Raw genomic sequence first — 21,161 nt, 5'->3', positions numbered from 1 at the left:
GCTGAGCGCCCACGTGGCGACAACCTTGGTGTGGCAGGATGAGGGGGTGGAGGGTGGAGCTCACAGCACCCGACCTGGCCCAGGCACGTGCACTGCCACCCCACCCCCACCCCCCACTCCCAGGCTTTGAGGAATCCGTGGCTAGCAGATTCATCCATATCTGATCCCTTCAGGGCCACTCCTGCAAGACCATTATTTAGGGTCACTCCCTACTTGGTTGGGTGGAGCCAGCCACCCCTCCCGTGGTGCCGGCCTGGGAGACCCAGCAGACGCGGCTATTCACCTTGAAGTGGGTGGGGCTGTCTCCAGTCTTCCTGCTTGGCAAGTGGGCAGAGGTGCAGACGTGGCAAGCCAGCGGGACCAGGTTGGAGCCTGGGACCTGCTTGAGTGCTGTCCCCAGCATATGGAGCTCCCTATGCAAATACCCCTACCTTCACCCAACTCTGGGACTCTCAGTGAAGTGTGTGCTATGTGGGGAGGACTAGGGGGAGGGGGCACTGGTCCTCAGTCCCAGGGGGCAGGGCACCTTGCAAGGCTGGGGTCCTGTTTGGGACAGCATGGTGGATGAGCACATAGGAAAGGGATTGCAGGTTCCCCTTCCTGAGGTTAGCCTCCGCCTCTGCGGGGGTGGGGGTCCCCACTGACCACTGATTTCCTGCCTCTCCTCCCTCCCCTCTCAGATCCGCATAACCGCCTAACCAAGGAACTTCTTCGTTCCTGGCATCTGTCAGACCCCTCCCTCCCTTTCCCGCCTGTTTTACAGTCAGGGTTGTCCTGGGGCCACCTTGGCACTGCAGGTTTCCTCCCTGGCAATCTGAGTGACCCGCTGGGCCAAGGCTCTGTGGCTGAACCGACTGAGCCCTAAGCCGTAGCCCCCAGGGACTTCTCTGACCCCCCTCTGCCCAGAGCAGAGCCTCCAGGCAGCCGGGTAAGCCCTCTCCCCCTCTGGACCTCTGTCATCTTCCCCTGGGTGGCTCTCAGATCCTGACTGCATCCTTCCAGAGGCTGAGCCCAGAGGCCTGGACAGTGCAAGATGGATGGGAGGAAGTGGGGGTGAGGGAGAGCTGAGCCGGAGTGTCCAGGAACAGTGTGGACAGTGGTTGTGGCATGGGCAGTGAGGGATATGGGATGTGTATGCCCAGGGCTTCGAGCCCAGGGCAAAGCTGAGACTGAATGCTCCCCCCAGCTCCATGACCCTCCCAATCCCTTCTGTGTCCCAGGAAAGGAGGGAGGGTGTGTGTGTGTGTCTGGGCACCTATCCCTGGATGGACCTCCCTCTGCCTGCTGTGGGGAGGGCCTGGGATGAGCTGGTTCTTAGGGACTGTTTTTAGCCCGGCTTGATGTACATATGAATCCCCAGTAGTTAGAGCTATTCCTTGAGGAGGCAGCGGGGGAAGGGGGAGAGTGGGAGTAACTTGTCTTCTCCGCTGCTGTGTATTTAACTGAGGGTTGCCGACCCCCTCCCTGGAATTGTCCTTGACAGAAGCCTACAAGGGACAGCCGTGCTGTCCTCATAGTCCCCCCAGGACTGCTGTTCCAGTTCAGGGGCTTATCCTGGGTCCCTCAGGGAGCCAGTGAGATAAGAAAGTTGGGGTGGAGGTGTGGGGAGCAGAGAACCCATAGACAGGAAAAAAAAAACAGACCCCCAAGCCCTGATCAGAGACCACAGTGAGATCCTCAAAAGTTTAGTGGACATTTTTTAACTTATTGGGGGGCCCTCACTGTGATGTAGCAGGTTAAGTCACTGCCTGCCACACCAGCATCCCATATGGGTACCAGTTTGAGTTTTGGCTGCTACACTTCCAATCCAGCTCCCCGCTGAGGTACCTGTAAAAGCAGCAGATGGTCCAAGTGCTTGGACACCTGCACTCACATTTGAGAGCCAAATGAAGTTCTGGGCACCTGACTTTGGATGGGCTCAGTTTGAGCCATTGCGACCATTTAGTGAATGGGAGATCTCTCTGCCACTATGCTTTTCAAATTACTGAGAAAAAGAAGAGATTGAGAGAAAAAAAAAAATAACAGATACTGTTCCACTTTCCAAATGGTTAAAACTGCTCAGCTGGGCCCAGTGCGATAGCGTAGTCCTCGCCTTGAACGCACCTCTGGGATCCCATATGGACACTGGTTCTAATCTCGATGGCATCACTTCCCATCCAGCTCCCTGCTTGTGGCTTGGGTAGGCAGTCGAGGATGGCCCAAAGTCTTGGAACCCTGCACCTGCGTAGGAAACCTAGAAGAGCTCCTGGCTCCTGGCTTTGGATCGGTGCAGCACTGGCCGTTGTGGTCACTTGGGGAGTGAATCATCAGATGGAAGATCTTCCTCTCTGTCTCTCCTTCTCTCTCTATGTATCTGACTTTGCAATAAAAATAAATAAATTAAAAAAATCTTATAAGAAAAAAAAAAGACTGCTCAGCCGGAGACAGGAGCCAGGGAGTTCTTCCAGGTCTCCCATATGGGTGCAGGGGCCAAGCACTTGAGCCAGTCTCTGCCAATTTCCCAGCAACATTAGCAAGGAGCTGGGTTGGAAATGAAGCAGCCAGGGCTTGTACCAGCACCCATATAAACGTAGATGGCTTAATGTGCCACACTACAGTGTTGTCCCCAAATACACGTTTCAAAGTTTGTTTGTTTTTAAAGATTTGTTAATTTTTATTGGAAAGGCAGATATACAGACAGGGGGAGAGACAGAGAAAAAGATCTTCCATTTGCTGATTCATTCCCCACGTGGCCTCAACTGTTGTGGGGAGCAAGCGAGATCACGCCAGACATGTCTAGGGTTTATTAAGGAGTGTTTATTAACCAAGCTTGGTGATAACAGGGCCCACTAGAAAGAGCAAATCAGAAGCACATATAACCGAAACTCTGAGAGGAACAAATGGTCATTACCCTGAAATCAACCCAATATACTGAAGACCTATGTCCCAGCTTTCCCAGCAATGTAAGTTATCCTAAGAGACACACAGAGAACAACCTGGACACACAAAGCTACAGACATCCACCTTTCCCTGGTTTCTCCGCCCACATTCCGTTACTGTTAGGCCTCACCTCTCCTGGAACTCTTGAAAGTACACACATTAGAAATACAAAGCATCTTAACATTGCTATCTTTTTTTTTTTTTAAGATTTTTTTTTTTTTTTATTGCAAAGTCAGATATACAGAGAGGAGGAGAGGCAGAGAGGAAGATCTTCCGTCCGATCATTCACTCCCCAAGTGAGCCGCAAAGGGCCAGTGCGCGTGATCCGAAGCTGGGAACCTGGAACCTCTTCCGGGTCTCCCACGTGGGTGCAGGGTCCCAATGCATTAGGCCGCCCTCGACTGCTTTCCCAGGCCACAAGCAGGGAGCTGGATGGGAAGTGGAGCTGCCGGGATTAGAACCGGCGCCCATATGGGATCCCGGGGCGTTCAAGGCGAGGACTTTAGCCACTAGGCCACGCCGCCGGGCCCATTGGCCACCTTTTCTACCCACCCAGTCCTGCCTTAGGACCAGGACCAAGGAGACCCACTGGGTTGTCTCTCTGCAGGCAGCGAGGTGCCCCTGAGCCTCCTAGTAATCACTGCAAAAAAAAGCAAAACAAAACTGTTGTGTTTGCTGGGAGGAGTGAGGCAGGTGGATATTAACCCCCCACACACACCCTGGGGAGAAGGTGGAGGCGGAGCAGGGCATCAGAGGAGGCAGCCAAGAGCGCAGGTACAAGCCTAGCCGTCTTCCACTGCTTTCCCAGGCCACAGACAGAGAGCTGGATCAGAAGTGGAGCAGGTGGGACATGAACTGGCACCCTTATGGGATACTGGTACTTGAAGGTGGAGGATTAGCCTGTTGAGCTTGGAGGCGGCCCTTCCCATGACCTTCTTGTAAGGACCCTGGTTCCTTCCTTGGCTTTAGCGTCTGCCTTCATCCAGTCTGACCTCATCAAGATTCTCTCCAAATAAGGTCACGTTCGGAGCTTCCAGGTGGATAGCATACTCTTCCACCCAGTACCCAGCACGGAAGGGTGGGCAAGGGAGAGGGGGCGGGGGATGGCTCTGCAAGCCTCCGTCTCTTGATTTATAAACTGGAGGGGCTGGATGAAACGTCCATATGACAGAGGTGGTCGGAGGATGCAACAGGGAGACAGCTCACCCCTACCACACCCCTGCACCCAGGGCATTGGACGGCTCTAAGTCTGAGTTGGTGTAAGTGTGTGGGTAGAGGAGGGTGGGGGGGGGGCTGGGGTGGGGGCATAGGAGGAAGTGACCATGAGCTGGGAGGACTGAAGGAAGCGCTTGCTTTGGGTCAAAGCAAAATTCCACAGCACACTCCAGGTCAGAGCACTGGGCTCAGAGCAAGGGGCGGGCTTGGACAAGGCAAGAATTTATCCCCCCTGGGCAAAGGGAACCTTTGAAACGGGGAGGAGAGGGTCAAGCTTGGATTTGCTTTTGAGCACTGGGCTCAGGGAGGCTGCAGCAGGTGAAGCGATTGGCCTGTGAGTTGGGTCAGGGTCGGCGTGGGGGATGCAGGGGTTCAGGTGCAGCCAGGAGCTGGGAGGGGTTGGGGTAGGGGGCAGAGGTGGGAGCAAGTGGAAAAGAAAAGCAGAGTTGCAGAGTGGGGCCTCCCGAGGCCAGGTGCTGGCTAACATGACCAGCAGAGGTCAAAGGGGGAGTGAGGTGGGGTGGGGTGGGATGAGGTGTGGTGGGCAAGGGTTTAGCTCAGGTCTGGGCTTGTCCAACTTGGGGCATCTGAAAACACCAGCCAAGCGAGGATTCAGACTCGGACTTAGAAGCCAGAAAGAAGTCAGTCAGCCCGGCAGGCCCCTCTGTGATAGAAGCTGGAGAGTCCTGGTGTGAGACCGGGTGAGTGAGTCTGGACGGTGTGCATGAAAGTGGGGGAAGGGGCATTTGGGGGCAGCCATGGGATCACTTGGTAACGGGGCAGTGGTGATGGTGGTGGGTGCCAGGAAGGCTTGATGTGTTTGCTCCCCACCTGCCTCCCTGTAAGACATCAGGCCATGTGATGGGCTCTGGAGCTCGGGCTGAGATAGGTGGCTTTCCCCTCCAGGCCCCAGCCCCCACCCCACCCCCAAGTTTTGGAGCCTGCCCCAGACACTGCGGATAATTACCGGGTGATGGGATAAACACCCTGCTGGGAGAGAGTACTATAAAGCCAGGAGGGTGAGGGGTGAGGGTTGTGCGACCAGGAAGGGGGCACCTCGAGTTCTACATCAAGCCAGGACAAAGCAGGTAGACCCCAGAACTGGCTTGTCCCCGTGGTGGTGCTTCCTGCCAACCGTAGGGTGTGGGGGGGAGGCAGCCTTCATCTGGTTCCAGTTCACTGGTACCTGCCTGCAAGGGGAAGCTGCCCATAGCCCTGGGCCCATCAGCGCCTGTGGTTGTATTTAAACCCAGGACTTGTAAGGCTGACTTTAGGTTTCCAAGGTTGGAAGTTGGACCCTGGAACTGCCAGGCTGGGGTGGGGGTGGTGGGGCGGTGGGGGTGGCCTTACTGGATGCTGCCCCCAGGGTTTAACGAGAGAAGAGGATTGTTCTGGAGGCCCACGCATATGGCCTGGCTCCAGCCTCTATCTTCCCATAGAAGGGAGCGTGAGTGTGTGTGTGTGTGTGTGTGTGTGTGTGTGTGTGCTGGTTTAGTGAGGGCAGCACATGCCACAGGGGTGCCAGCCTCTTAGGGAGGAAATGTGTCAGGGCTTCCCTCCCTACCAGCCCTGGGCCTCAGTCCGCCCCTGTATGGACCTGGCATTTTCAAAAAGGTGTGGGTGCCCCCTGCCTCCCTGCCCCCTGTCTTGTGTAGCTGGGTGATGTTCAAGGCCAGGCCCAGCCACACAGAAGGCAAAGAGGCATGGTGTTGGGTGGTGCAGCTCATGAGCTTCCCGTCAGGGACAAGTGTATAAGTCAGGCTTTGTGGGCTGTGGGAATAAGGAAGAGTCTAGGTGATTCTACAAGTTGGTCCCAAGATGCCCCAGTGCTTGGGTTCGATGTAAGTGTTACTCATCTAGTTAACCAAGTATATCATATATCCTGGGCACACCACACAGCGTTCTGCCCCAGTGGCCCTGGGCCTTCTCTGCTCCCCCCACCTGGCTCCATCACAGGAAAGCTTATGGCAGCTTCAGGATGTCCTGTGATCGCTGTGGTGGCCCAACCCAGGCACCAGAGGCTTGCCCAGTCTTGGGGTGGGGCATGAGCAGAGACCGCAATGAGAAATACCCGTGGCAGGAAGTGGTTTGCATGGCTTTCCTTGGGCTGTGGGTCACTGGGCAGGGGACTGCTGGACAGTTTTCCTTCCTTTCTAGGGTTGCAGTTTCCTGCGTCAGAAGCACCCCTCTTGCCCCACGAGTTCCTGTGCTTCCCTAGGGTACCGAGATGGGGTGGCCCCAGGCTGTTGTGAAGACGGGGGTGGGTGGGTGGGTGGGCTGCACTGCTCTCCCCCACACATATTTTGACCAGCCCCCTGAGCCTCCTGTCTGGCCACTTCCCCACGCCCTCCACCAAGGGCATTCAGAGATGCTGGTGCCAGGGCTGGTCTAGCCCAGGAAACTGCCTCAAAGAAACCAACTCCACCTATACCCACTTTGGCCCTCACGGCCCCAGAGTTGGCCCATGAGGAGGTAAGGGGTACCTACTAGGGTCTTAATGAGTGACCCGGGGTTAATGGGTTACCCAGCTTGGTGACATATTCACCAGCCTCCCACGGGCTCTCAAAGTCCAGCTGACCCTGCGGCCTTCGAGCTCTGGACTCTCGGCCACCTCCTTTTCCAGCTTAGACACCTTGGAACTCAAGAAAGGACTTCCTGGCGGGAGGAGGGAGGTCAAAGGGTGGGCCTCCCCCAGCCCCCTCCGACTGCTCAACTCACAGTGGTTCCTGTAGTGGCGTTTCAAGTCCTGCTATGGAGGGTCTGTTGCCAAGGCCATGGGCACCTCCTCCTGGATGGTTCGTGTCCTCCTGGCTCCAGGCTGGCAGCTGAATGCATGCAGGAATGAATGAATGAGGTTAACAGTGGTGACTGGCAGACAGCTGACATGGTCCGCCCCCCTCCCCAGGTCCTACAGGGGTCCTGGTGCACCCCAGCCCAGGCTGGGATGGAGGATGGAGCAGGTGATGACCCCTGGCTGCTCTGCTGCTGCTGTCTTCAGTCCAAGTCAGCCTGCCAGCTGGCCCTCACCCCAAAAATATGGCAGGGGAGAAGACACCCCTAGGGCTTTAGTCCAGGTGACCAGAGTTTTTAGGGTGACAGCTGCTAGACTCCCTTCTTGTTTGGGGGAGAGGTATCCAGGGATCCTTGCTCCTAGGTCTACTTTTGGATGAAACCCAGTCTCTTTTTTTCTCAGTGTTTATTTCAAAGGTAAAGTAACAGAGAAGGGAGACACGCACCCCAAGGGGCCCCTATGGCTAGAGCTGGTCCAGTCTAAAGTCAGGCACCCTGAACTCCGTCTGGGGCCTCCTCTTGGGGGTGGAGCCTGGGGGAAGTGTGTGGCTGAGAGCATCTTGCACTCTTTTCACAGGTGCAGTAGCTGGGAGCCACAGGGAAAGCAGGCAATAAATCATTGTCTTTCAAACCCCAACCGGGCCCTCCTTGGAGCTTAGAGCTGGCATTCAAAGGTCTGGGGTCCCATCAGATCACCCAGCCCCAGGCAGAGGACTTGGACTAGCTCCTGTACCTTTAAAACCTCCTCCCCGCTGGGCCAGCAGAGGGAGCAGAAGGAGCAGGGTCACAGCTGGGGATGGAGACTTCCCAGAAGGTGTGAGATCCAGAAGCCAGTCTGGGAAGGGGGAGTGGGCAGAGCGGCTGGCTGTGCGATCCCCCCCAAACACTTAACCTCTCTGAGCTGCTCAACGCTGCAGGTGGAGGAGCTCAGCCTTAGGGGCTTTCTAGGGTGGGAGTGGGGAGTTGTGGATGCCACCATCTTCTGCTCTGCCCCGTGCTGGCCCCCCCTCTGGAGGGGTCCCTCAACTTAACACACCTGCGCCATGCGTGTGAGCTGGGCATCAGAGCGAAGGGAGTGAGCCCCGGGGTGGATGCCTCCTGAAGAGATTGCACAGGTAGGCAGGGCCCCAGGACTTGTGTGGGTGGGTGTCTGACAACTTCTGGGCTCTGTTTTCTTTCTGATCCAGGGCCTGTGCTTCGTGTGTTGAAGAGGCGGCAATAGAGCGCTGCCCTTAATTTTCTCCCAGGAAACCCGTGGTTCCTGGAGAAGAAGTGGGTTTGCGATGAAGAGAGAGGAGTGCAGCACCCCCATCCCCACACCTGTCACTTACCTAGGAGCTGCGGGGTGGGGTGGTGGTCAGCCCTAGGATGGGGCCTGAGCTCCCCAGGGAGTCTTGTGTCCTTCTCTGGGGGTCCTGGTTGTGGCTAGGGCAGTGGCAATTGGGCAATTTTGTCCAACTCTAGGGGGTGTCCACCACCTTGAGGCCATGAAGAGGTGGCTGGAGAGGGGTATAGTTGAGGGAGACACAGGTAGCTTCGCCAATAAGTTCTGTCCATACAGCCGTCAGTCATCAACTCTTAGGGGCAGGTGTTTGTCCTAATTCTGGGCACGGGACGGGCCACAAGGGAGACAGATTCTAGGTTCTCTGTGTGCAGGCAGGAGGGGCCGTGGCAGGGGTGGGGGAGGAGTGGCAAGTAGCCTGACCCCATCTCCCCACTTCCCATCCACTGCTGAGGCCAGCTGACCTTGGGCAAGTTGTGGTGGCCTAAGTCTGCTGTCTTCCGGGGCCTGGGGATGTGCCCTGGCTTCCCCCTGTGGCGATGACACAGCCGCCTGGAGGATTAGCAAGAAACTTCTGCCTGTGTGTGTATGCCCATTTGTGTGTGTGTGTGTGTGTGTGTGTGTCCCTCTGCCGCATCCTGGGATTGCGTTGGGAAGGGGTGGTGGTGCTGCCAGCCCAGTCAGCTTCTCTGGGTGAGTGAGGCTTGCACATTCCTGGGGACAGGGAGCTCACCCCCTTCTGGGCAGAGCTGGGAGCCGGGAGGGGGAGGAGCAATGACTCAGGAAGTCACTGACCCTTGCTCTTGGTGGATGAGGGCTCTGGGGGCAAGGGGAGCATTGTCCCAGGTTCCATGGGCTGTGTCCCCTGCTGCTGCCCCTGGCAGGTCACTTCCTTGGTGGTGGTGGGCTGGGTAGGGACATGCAGCCTCTCATAGGTGGAGTGTGTGTGTGGGGGGGCAGGAGGTGTACGTATGTGCTGGGTGGCCAGGCTGTGTGACCTGGGGCAAACGGTGTTCCTTTGGGTGGGCAGTAGAACCGGTCTGAACGCATGGAACTTTCCCCCAGGCCACTTTCCGGGACGCTGCTTTTTTTGGCTTTGTGACCAAGGCGGCAGTGGCAGTGTCAGGGTGTGGGAAGGCCGGTCAAGTTCAGGTTCAGGGCTGGTGCACTCTGGGGATGCCTCGTCCACAGCCCTAGGAAGAGGTACCTCTGGGCCATCGTGGTTCTGAGGTCCTACACTCCCTCAACGCCCAGACAGGACAACGGTGAACCACCCAGCGGAGCTTTCCGAATGGCCAGCTAGGGAATACTTGCTCTCCTAAGGGAACTGAGACTGGGAGCCAGGAATCCCCTTTTATTTTCACTCTGGGCTCTGAGTACCTCCCACCTCCTGCCCAGGCCCCTCCCAGGGTGGTGTGACCTTTAGTCACCTGCAGAAAGCTAAGTCACTGTGCCTCCTGCACAGACTCTGCCCGGCTGGACCTTGGAGAGAGGATCGCCTGCCCCGTTCCATCCCACCCCACTCAGACACCTCTGGCTGTCCTGTGGGGATGCTGGGTGCCCAGTGTGCCTGGCTGCCTGCCTGCTTTGGGTCTAGGTAAGCACTAGATCCATGCTCTCTCCTGCACTTACCTTGGAGTTACCCAGTCCCAATCCCCAGGCTCCCCTCCCACCTCCTCCCCCTCCCCAAGGACCTCAGCAGGGGTGACAGGCGTGGCTTCTCCCGGGAGTGGGATGAGCGGGCAGCCACGTCTGTGGCTGTGACTTTCTCCCACAGCCTGCAGCCTCCAGCGGCTGAGAGGCTCTCCTGGGCCTCCTCAGCGCAGCCCATCAGGGCCGCTAGAAGGGGTAGGTAAGTTGGAAGCCCTGCCTCAGTTTCCCCTCCACAACTGATTGGGATGGCAACCCCTGCTCTCTAATTTACTGGAGAAAACTGGAGAAGGAATGGGACAGGGACTGGCGGTGGGATGGGAAATGGAAACCCAGGCCCCCAGCAGGGGGTCTTCCGCTGCTATTCCTGGGAAGAGGGGGTGGGACTGGGCCTGGCTGGGAGGAGGAGGGGGACACTAGAGCCCCCTATCCTCTCCACAATCCATAGACTGTCTATTCCTAGCCTCCTTTTAGTGGGGGAGGGGTTCTGGGGTCCTGAGGTGAACTGAAGGACAGATAAGGGGGAGCCTTGGGCATGGCTCTAAGCAGTGTGCCAGTGATGGCTTCAAAACCAGCTGGAGCCCGAAAGCAGCCTAGTGGGACCGTGGGAGTGTGACTTATGGGTCCCAAGCAGGGGAACATCGAGCCGGCCCAGCCCCCCAACTTTCCCTGGGTGCTGGGATCTTTTGGTCGGTCTGGAGACCATAGGTTGCTGGACTATCTCCTAAGGCCCCATGGACTTCCCAGGGACCCTGGACACTGACCAGGCTTATCTGCCTGGCCCAGGGCATCCATGTGCCCAGAGAATTGTCAGAGCCCAGGGAAAGGGGTGTGGGCCGTGTCTGGGACAACGAGAAGGGCAGGGCCCCCATGGTACTTTGGCCAGACAGTCCTCTTGACTGCTTTTCAGAGGGCTGTGGAGGGAGAGAAGGGGGGAGGGATGCTGGAGCAAGGGCAGCCAGGGAACAGCTGGACGGACACTCCCAGAACTAGCAGCTTCTGGGTTCAAGCTGCGGGGATGACGGAGAGACTCCCTGCTCCCACTTGCCCTGTGTCACGCAGTGGAGGCTCCCCCTTCAGGGGCTGCCATGTTCCTAATTATACCCATCTCTTGTACTTGGCACCTGCTAATCCACTTCATTCTCCAAACAGCCCCCAGCAAGTGAGACCGCTGAGGTTGTAACTGTCCACCCTGCGGCTGGACACAGAAGCAACCTGCCCGAGGCCCGAGGCAGGTGAGTGTAGACTCAAGGAGGATGTCTCACCCCCACCGCTTTAACCCAGCTGGGTCACCTGTTCTGCTTGTCACCAATCCTGGGCTTGCATAGGAAGAAAACACTCCTTCAGGGCTGGGTTGAGAGAGTTCTCAGAGGGGCGCGTGTGTGCCTGGCCGCCCTATACCTGTTGTACCCCTAAGGTCACCCCGAGTCTGCTCCCCGTCTCTTCCAGGAACTGGGAAGGGCTAGGCCTGTTGTAGGACCACTCTTACAAATTTTTTTTTTTTTTTTGGAAGCAGGAATAGGAGGCCTGATCAGGAGCAATCTCAGATAAGATCAGTGACTACTTTGTGTAGGGTGTGAGCCAGTTCACCTCCGCCACAGCTCCAGCTCCAGCTCCGGGCTATTGTCTGTTGCCCGCCAGTAGGTACCAGTCTTACCACGGTGGCTGGGTGGGTGGATGCTGAGTGCCGTGCTCCGAAGTAGGCCAACTCAGCAGCTGCAGAAGGAGGGACAGGTGAAGTCTGCAAGCTATAGTGGGGCCAGGTGGGGTTGGGGACGAGTCCTTACTGGAGAGGGGGTGACTTGGGAGGGCAGAGATGGAACTCACAGAGGAGAAGTCCAGGCCTAGAGTCTGAGGGGCTGGAAGGAGACAGAGAACTTGTCTTTCTGAGGCCTGATCAGACTGTCCTGGGGCGATGCTGGGTGGGGGACACTCAGGAAGCGCTGAACGATGAAGAAGAGGTTCGTGGTACTGGGCCTGCTGGCTGTGGTGCTGGTGGTGGTCATTGTCTGCCTCGCCGTATTGCTGCCCTCCGCCTCCAAGAAGCCCAACCATGTGTACTCCAGGGCAGCTGTGGCCACCGATGCTGCCGGTTGCTCAGAGATTGGAAGGTGAGTGGGGCTGACCGGGGATGTGGGTCCTTGGGGGATGTCACACATGTGGACCCGGCCAAGACCCCAACCCCTCTCTGCCTCTGTTTCCCTAGCTCTAACAGGCTGCCTAGGGGAGGAGAATGCTCCAGGCAGGAAGCAGCTGGTCAGGGCAGAAAGGAACATGGACTAACTAGGCTCCACCCACCCCTTTTGTCAATTCTATGAGCGCATGAAAAATGCATGTTGGGGGGTTGCATGGATTTAAAAAATTATATGCATCAAAGTAAATATCTTAATTTTTTTTAAACATTCGTTTGAAAAGCAAAGTAACACACACACACACACACACACACATATCTTCCATCTGCTGGCTTATTCCCTAGCAGCCAGGGCTGGATCAGATCAAAGCCAGAAGCCAGGAGCTTCTTCCAGGATTCCCACATGGATACAGGGGTCCAAGCACTTGGGCTATCCTTTGCTTAGCAGGGAGCTGGCTCAAAAGTAGAGCAGCCGAGTTTTGAACAAGCATCCAAACAGGATGCCAAAACTGCAGGCAACAGTTACGCCATAACCCCCAGTAAAAATAAATCCATCTTGAGAAGAAACATAATGAAAACCTTTCTGTCCTCTTTGGGGGAGGTGGGTGGGTAGAGGGGTGACAGGTGTTCCTGGGGAGCTGAGGTGGCCTGGAGGGTCCCACCCCACCCCCTACATACCACTGGCAGGGACATGCTGCAGGAAGGCGGCTCAGCAGTGGACGCGGCCATCGCAGGCTTGCTGTGTATGGGGCTCATGAACGCCCACAGCATGGGCATTGGGGGCGGCCTGTTCTTCACCATCTACAACAGCAGCACGGGTGAGTGGCAGGGCCTGGGAGAGGGGCGGTGAGCTGAGTGGGCCCTCACCCTGCACCCCAAGGCTCCTGCTGGAGAAGGGGATTGGGGCTGGCTCTCCCTCCTTACTAGTGCTTCTCCTGCCAGGCAAAGCCGAAGTCATCAACGCCCGCGAGGTGGCGCCCGCGCAGGCCCACGCTAACATGTTCAACAGCTCCACGCAGTCCCAGGAAGGTCAGCCACTGGGGACAGGGCGTGGGACAAGGGGGCAGCTCGGGGCTTCTCCCAACCAACCCTGGTGACTGTCATCATGCAGAAAAGGGACAGGAGTGTTCTTTTTTTTTCTCTGTCGAAGCCCTTCCAGCACTTCCTGCCTCGGGGTCCATGTCCATAAATTTGACCCACTCCTCTGGGAGTCAAAAATATTGAAAACCAAAAAGAACTTGGGTCTATACTGAATGTGTCCTGGCAGTTTCTTCTTCTTTCTTTAAATATCTTATCTTATTTGAAAGGTAGAGTTACAGAGAGAGGAGAAAAAGAGATCTGTCTGCTCACTCCCTAAATGGCCACAATGGATAAAACTGGGTTGGACCCATCCAAAAGCCGCGAGCTTCTTTCGGGTATCCCATGTGAGTGGCAGGGGTCCAAGTACTTGAGCCATCCTCTTCTGCTGCTTTCCCAGGTGCATGAACAGGGAGCTGGATTGGAAGTGGAGCAACCGGGACTCAAACTGGTGCTCACATAGGATACACAGGCGGAATTTTCTTTTTTCTTTTTTTAAATCTTATTTGGAAAGTCAGATATACAGAGAGGAGGAAAAACAGAGTTCCTGCAAGATCTTCCACCCACTGATTTACTCCCCAAGTGAGTTCAACAGCAAGAACTGAGCCAATCTGAAGCCAGGAGCTTTTTTTGGGTCTCCCATGTTGGGTGCAGGGTCCCAAGGCTTTGGGCCATCCTCGATTGCTTTCCCAGGCCACAGTCAGGGAGCTGGATGGGAAGCGGGATTGCCAAAACGTAAACTGGCGCCCATATGGGGTCCTGGCGCATGCAAGATGAGGACTTCAGCCACTAGGCCACCACACCGTGCTGGGCCCAGGCTGAGGTTTAACTTACTTACCCCCACCAACCCACACATACTTCATTTTCTTATCACCATCCCTCCCTAAACACAAGTCCAACATCCGCAGCTATTTACATAGAATTTAACTCGGGCTTGGTCTTAGAAGGAATGCAGAGAGGATTCAAAGTATGTTGGGAGAGTGGTGGGTGGGATGCAAATACTGTACGGTGTTCTAGAATAGAACGTGAGTGTCCTGAGGGGAGGGGCGGGTCCATGGGAGGGAAGTGGAGGAGATGTACTGCCCTGATGGCTCTCCCATCCCAGGGGTCTCACGGCAGGCAGGTGTCCTGTGGGGCGCTCTCCCAGGCGAGCCCCTGGGTTGGCGGTGAGAACCATGGGCTACCACACTGATTTCCATTTTACAGGTGGGGTGCTAAGGCTCAGGGACATCAGGCAAATGGGCTGAGGCCATACAGCTGGGAGGGCCATGAACCTGGAGGTGAAGCTGCTATTTTAAGAAATCAATCACCAGGGAAGCCTGTGACACTGGCCGGTATTCCATGTAGTCCCTGGTTCAAGTCCCAGCTGCTCCACTTCTCACCTTGTTCCCTGCTAATGTGCCTGGGAAAAGCAGCAGAAGATGGCCCAAGGGCTTGAGCTCATCACCCTCATGGGACTTGGAAGAGGCTTAGGTCTGGCCCAGTCCTGGTAGGGAGTAAACCAGCAGAAGGAAGACCTTTCTCTTTCAAGATAAAGAAATCTTCTAACAAAATCAAATGAAACTTACATATTTGAGAAAGAGAACTCCCTTGTTCTGGCTCACTTCTGCAAATGTCTTCAAGTGGACCCGAGGTTCAGTCAGGTCAGGTGGATGTTCGATTCAGGTCTCCCTTGAGAGTAGCAGGGTCCCTGTTGACCCGCGCCATTGCTGCTTCCGGTGGGGTGGGTCCTGCCTTAGTAGGAAGTTAGGGCAGGGAACGGGAACCACAAATGGAAACCTGCACTCTGTGACATGAGACCAGAACACAGAAATGCCTGCCCCAGTCCTGCTTTTTTTTTTTTTTTTTTTTAAGATTTATTGTTATTTTCATTACAAAGTCAGATATACAGAGAGGAGAAGAGAGAGGAAGATCTTCCGTTCGATGATTCACTCCCCAAGTGACCGCAATGGCTGGTGCTGTGCCGATCTGAAGCCGGGAGCCAGTAACTTCTAGGTCTCCCACGCGGGTGCAGGATCCCAAGGCATTGGGCCATCCTCGACTGCTTTCCCAGGCCACAAGCAGGGAGTTGGATGGGAAGTGGAGCTGCCAGGATTAGAACCAGCACCCATATGGGATTCCGGCGCATCCAAGGCGAGGACTTTAGCCGCTAGGCCACGCTGCCGGGCCCTGCATGCATTCATTTATTTATTTATTTAATTTTCCCAAAGTATCCCATTTATTCGCTCACTGGTGGATGGGGCGGGTGCCAGGACAGCAGTGGGGGCTCCTTGAACAATCAGATCTGGGAGTTTGTTTCTGCAGCAATCGCAGGCTCTTTGAAAGGTAGAACTGGAAGGCAAAACCCGTTAGGGCCAGAGAGGGCAACCGAAGTTCAGAGAAGCAACAGAATAGAGCCTGGAACTCAGGTCACAATAAAAAAAAAAAATGTATGTGTGTGTGTGTGTGTGTGTCTGTGTGTGTGTGTTAGGGAGAGGGGTCCCGGCACAGGGACAAACAGAGACAGCAAAATCCAGCACTCGTGCCGCCCGCTCCCCCATCCTGTGCCTGCCAGCCCCTCCCGCACGCACACACACCTCTCCACCAGCCTCACTGACCCTGTCTTGCCAGGGACCCCACTCATGGAGTCTTCCGTCTCTCACCACAGGCGGGTTATCCGTGGCAGTGCCCGGTGAGATCCGTGGTTATGAGCTGGCGCACCAGCGGCATGGTCGGCTGCCCTGGGCTCGCCTCTTCGAGCCCAGCATCCAGCTGGCCCGCTATGGCTTCCCCGTGGGCCCGGGTCTGGCAGGCGCGCTTAACAGAAGTCGGGCCGTGGTGGAAGGTTCGCCGGCGCTGTGGTGCGTGTGCATGGGGGTGCGGGATTCACCAGCACACAGGCATGAGGACTTGACTCTATACTTAGGGTGTAATTGTGTGTCCCAAGCAGCAGGGCTGGCTGTATCTCAGCACAGATGTTGCAGGTGGATGTACCTGCCACAGGTGCTGTCTTGACCACCTGTGGTCATGGGTATGGGGGGTGGTAGTCCAGCTGGGGTCCACCCAGTCAGCTGCCTCATATGTGTGCCCTCTCTCCCAGCGAGGTGTTTTGCCACAATGGGAAGGTGCTCCAGCAGGGAGACAAGGTGATCATGTCGCGGCTGGCCAACACCTATGAGACGCTGGCCCGCGAGGGCGCCCAGGCCTTCTACAACGGCAGCCTTACGGCTCAGATTGTCAAGGACATCCAGGACGCTGGTGAGGAGCATGACCTTGGGGGCCTGGGTGAGGACCTCCATGGCAGAGCACTCCATGCCCAGGCCCCCCTGGAGAGTCTGGGCTGGGCACTGGACAACCCCCACACACCCGGAAGAACTCTTGCAAGGGGAATGCCAACAACCGCTGAACAGCTCAAGAGGCTGGAGCCAGGACTGGGGGAGGCACTGAGCATCCAGGAGGACGTCCTGGAGGAAGTGTCCAAGCTGAGAGAGGAAGAGGTTCCTAGCATCTTAAGGCAGAGAAAGAGATGCCTCCCCAACACCCCCAAGAGTCATAGGGAATGGGGGATGGGGGAGGGAATTAGCCAGAGGGGGCATGCTGGCAAGGGAGGAGGGAGCACTTGGCAAGGCAACCACCTTCTCATGTTGGCATTCCCTGCTGATGGTTCCTGGGGTTTGGGGGGGAGATAGGAGCAGGGGGTCTCTACTTAGGAGCCCCAGAGAGGAAAAGAGAGAGAGGAGAGAGCAGAGGAGACTTGTCATGAAGCCGGAGGGCAGCTGGCAGGGGCTGTGTGGAGCACCGTTAGGGAGGACAGAGGGGCTGGCTGATGGTCCTGACAGTGGACAGCTAGGGGGCACTCCTCCTTTTGGCAGGCACACCTATCCCTGAGGGCCTCTGCCCGTCAGGTGGCCCAATGGGCAGGTCTCTCCAGAGTGTGCCCAGTCCTCCCCCACCCCCTGCTCCCAGGGTTGCAGCTCCATCCTCCATCCCCCTCCACGATCCATGACCCTGACCCTGTCCCCACTCGTCCACAGGGGGTATCATCACAGCCCAGGACTTGAACAACTACAAGGCCCAACTCATCGAGGATCCACTCAGCATCCACCTAGGGGACTCGGTGCTCTACGCGCCCAGTGCCCCACTCAGCGGCCCTGTGCTAGCCCTTATCCTCAACATCCTCAAAGGTGAGTGTCCCCCTGTTTGAGGCAGGAGGAGCCTACAACACCAGCACCAGCACCACCTCTTCCTTTCCCTCCTGACAGAGGCATGCTGAGACTGGCAGGATGAAGGCCCGGGGGGTAGGGGAGGGAAGGCGCCTGGTCCCCTGTGATGTGACCGGCTGTTAGCCTTGGGGAGCCATGAAATCGCTGAACCCCTCTCAGGGGTCCCCCCGATTCTGATCATCTAGGATACAACTTCTCCCCGGCGAGTGTCAAGACCCCGGCGCAGAAGACACTGACATACCACCGCATCATAGAGGCCTTCCGGTTTGCCTACGCCAAGAGGACCCTGCTTGGGGACCCCAGGTTTGAGGATGTCACAAAGGTAGGTAAGGGAGGGAACCTGCTGTCCTGGAGGAGGTGCCAGGTGGGACTTCCTGTAGCCACTGTGGGGTCGTGTGAACTTTGCAAGTCTGCTGCTGGGTGCAGACCTACTATGTGCTGGGGTGACTGGTGACCCCAATTCCTGGCTCCTTGCCATGTAGTATGGAATGGGGGAGGGTGGGGCAGGTGGAGATAGACTTGACCATGGACAAGTAGAGCTCTTTCACCCTGTTCTGGCCATGTTCTTACTTCCAGGACTTTGAATATGCTGTACCCCTTAGCCTGATGGTTCCTGGAGTGACCGGTGCTGGGGGAGGGGGTGATGATGCATGGGGCAGTGTTGTGGGGAGGACTAGAATGAGAAGGAAAGAAGCAGGTGGGTGGCACACCTCAGCCTCATCATACTATGGAAGGAGCATCTCCCTCCAGCCCAGCTCCCAGCATTCCTGGTTCCCCAGCACCTATCTTGTCCCCTTCCACCAGGGGGCACTCATGAGTGCCTGTTTCTGCTAGAATCCCCGGCATTGCAGGGCAGACTTGTCCCCACACTGCTCTGTGACCTGGATAGCCCTCCCTAAGATGTCCAAAGCCACTGCACCGTGTCCAGCCCCATGTTCCCTCCTGGCTAAGGCCAACCCCTCCACCCGCTGGCTGCTCAGAGCACAGTGCGCAACGCTCCCTCCTCCCTTCTTCACAGCTTCCAGTTTCAAAGGGGAGGCTGCTGCTGATCTAGAACCTTCCAGCTGGCTCCATCCTCCCCCACCTTCTGAGGTGCCAGATCACCACACCCTTGCCTTTCCTTTAAACGTTCTGTTTTTTTTTTTTAAGATTTATTTATTTGAAAGGCAGAGTTAGAGAGAATCTTCCATCTACTGGTTCATTTCCCAAATGGCTGCAGTGGCCGAGGCTGGCCCATGTCAAAACCATGAAGGAACTTCTTCCAAATCTCCCACGTGGGTGTAGGGTCAAGGACTTGAACCATCCCTCACTGCTTCCCCAGGGTGCATTAGCAGGGAGCTGGATCGGAAATGGAGCAGCTGGGACTTGAACCAACACCCATAAGCGGCTGTATATTTTACTCCATGGCGCTAGCTGCCATCTTTAGTTCAGTTTTCCTAAAGTCCTCTTATGTTTGTGGGAGTGAGTGAGCCCCCTGTGGCGAGCCTGGAGGCCTGAATGGCACTGCCAGTCGCTGGAATACCACCACAGGAACAAGCTGCAGAGTGGGTCCTGGGAGTTGGGGGGGTACTGGAGGGCTGTGGGGCAGGCGGCGCCCCAAATGGGGGCTTCCTGAGAGCTGCTCGCACAAGCCTGTGCCCCCTCCCCGCCTCTTCAGGCCAGCTCTGGGGTCTCGGCAGGTGATCGCCAACATGACCTCTGAGTACTACGCGGCACAGCTCCGAGCCCAGATCACCAACAACACACACCCCACCGCCTACTACGAGCCCGAGTACTACACTCCTGACGACTCGGGCACCGCCCACCTGTCCGTGGTTGATGAGGAAGGCAATGCTGTGTCTGCCACCAGCACCATCAATCTCTAGTAGGGTGACTGGGGGAAGGGGAGGGGGCAGAGATTTCCCTGGTGGGGGGAGGGGCCCAAAAGAAGAAAGGGTCCACCCTCCCCTTTCTTTTCTTTGTTTACTTTTTTTTTTTTAAAAGATTTATTTTATTTTTATTACAAAGTCAGATATACTGAGAGGAGGAGAGATAGAGAGGAAGTGGAGCTGCCGGGATTAGAACCAGCAGCCATATGGGATCAAGGCGAGGACCTTAGCCACCAGGCCACGCTGCCGAGCCCCTTTGTTTACTTTTTTTAAAGATTTGTTTATTTTGATTGGAAAGCCAGATACACACAGAGGAGGAGAGACAGAGAGGAAGATCTTCCATCTGATGATTCATTTCCCAAGTGACTGCAATGGCCAGAGCTGCACCGATCCAAAGCCAGGAGCCAGGAGCCAGGAGCCAGGAGCTTCTTCCAGGTCTTCCACATGGGTGTAGGGGCCCAAGCACTTGGGCCATCCTCTACTGGATCAGAAACTGAAGCAGCTGGGACTCGAACTGGTGCTCGTATAGGAAGCTGCCACAGCACCAGCCTCAATCGATCCCTTCCTTGAGGGCCCCTCCCCCCATCTTGGTAGCTGGCCCTGGGCCTCCTGAGCTCGGAGTGGGGTGGGTAAGGGACCAGGCAGAGCCCAACAGGACCATGCACAAGCAGTTCTGACTGCCTGTCCGCCTGCAGCTTCGGCTCCAAGATCCTCTCTCAAGTCAGTGGGATCATCTTCAACGACGAGATGGATGACTTCAGCACCCCCAACATCACCAATCAGTTTGGGGTGTCACCCTCACCGGCCAATTTCATCAAGCCAGGTGTGCGGGCTGGCGGGGCCGTGGGCAGGTGCTGACAGCCTGCTCAGGCAGCTGGCTAACCACCTCTGTCCCCTCCCAGGGAAACAGCCACTTTCGTCTATGTGCCCAAGCATCATCGTGGGCCCCGACAATCGGGTGCAGATGGTGGTCGGTGCCTCGGGGGGCACCCAGATCACCACAGCCACCGCACTGGTATGCACCTCCCCTCCACGCCCCCCACCGCAGCCATGCCCTCCCAGCCCTGCACTCAGCCCAGGCTCACTCCACCCTTGTCCATCCTGCCCCATTCTAGGCCATCATCCACAGTTTGTGGTTCGGCTATGACGTGAAGCGGGGGGTGGAGGAGCCACGGCTCCACAACCAACTGCTACCAAGCACCACCACCCTGGAGAGGGACTTCGACCAGGTGGGTGTGGGACAGGATGCGGGACAGGGGAGGTGGAGCCACAAGCCCCATTGGTGTCCCTGTGCCTTCTGCTGGGAGCAGTACCCCTAAGCTGCTATGCCAGCAAGGTGGCAACTTCCAACTTGCCCTTCCTGGCCCCTAAACTGGAAATGGCCCCACCTGGTGGGGCCTGCAAAGCTCATGGCCCCACAGGTGTGGTTTCCTGGGAGGCACACGGGGTTCTCCTACAATCTCTTCCTCTTCCACTCCTTCAAGGCGGTGGTCACAGGCCTGCACGTCCGGGGCCACGAAACGGAGACTACATCCACATTCATCGCTGTGGTGCAAGCCATCCTACGCACAGCCCGTGGCTGGGCAGCTGCCTCAGACTCCAGAAAAGGGGGAGAACCTGCTGGCTACTGAGGGGCCTGGGATGACCAGCAGGCCCAGGGAACCAGATCTACGTATGAGTGGGAACTTTGCGGGCAAGAGAAATGCAATAAATGGTGCCGCGGCGCCAGGCTCTGGGTAGCGTTACTGGCCTGGCTCCCACTCCCTGGGCGTCAGCGACGTGTGTGTGGAATGGCCCCAGAGGAAGGGGAAAGAGTAGAAGGTGTGAATTCAGACATCTTGGAGCTGCGGGTGCTAGTGGGAGAAGGTGTCATTTCTCCCAGGATGGGCCACCGGGAGGCGCTGCAGTCTTAGCGTTGAGTTGGGACAGAGGGCAGCCTGTGCACGCAGGGGCCAGTTGATCTGGCCTGCTCCAGGACACATCTCCATGAGGTGAGGTGGGGTCTGAGGCCCATGGAGATTAGGCAA

The 21,161-nt window shown here is 56.7% G+C and overlaps 1 protein-coding gene across 1 annotated transcript; it reads left to right on the top strand.

Annotated features, from left to right (window-relative positions):
• Positions 1-11,798: 11,798 nt before the first annotated feature.
• On the top strand, positions 11,799-20,826 carry GGT1 (gamma-glutamyltransferase 1). Its single transcript, XM_058656495.1, has 12 exons — positions 11,799-11,967; positions 12,675-12,805; positions 12,930-13,016; positions 15,712-15,904; positions 16,144-16,301; positions 17,078-17,227; positions 17,452-17,588; positions 18,946-19,130; positions 19,830-19,957; positions 20,037-20,149; positions 20,250-20,363; positions 20,619-20,826. The coding sequence occupies exons 1-12, from the start codon at positions 11,807-11,809 to the stop codon at positions 20,763-20,765; spliced, it is 1,704 nt and encodes a 567-aa protein (XP_058512478.1). The 5' UTR covers positions 11,799-11,806; the 3' UTR covers positions 20,766-20,826.
• The last annotated feature ends 335 nt before the right edge of the window (positions 20,827-21,161 follow it).

Source organism: Ochotona princeps, chromosome 29 (assembly GCF_030435755.1).
Source record: "Ochotona princeps isolate mOchPri1 chromosome 29, mOchPri1.hap1, whole genome shotgun sequence".
Lineage (NCBI taxonomy): Eukaryota > Metazoa > Chordata > Mammalia > Lagomorpha > Ochotonidae > Ochotona > Ochotona princeps.
The sequence above is the reverse complement of the archived record's forward strand: the minus strand, read 5'-3'. Positions and strand labels throughout refer to the sequence as shown.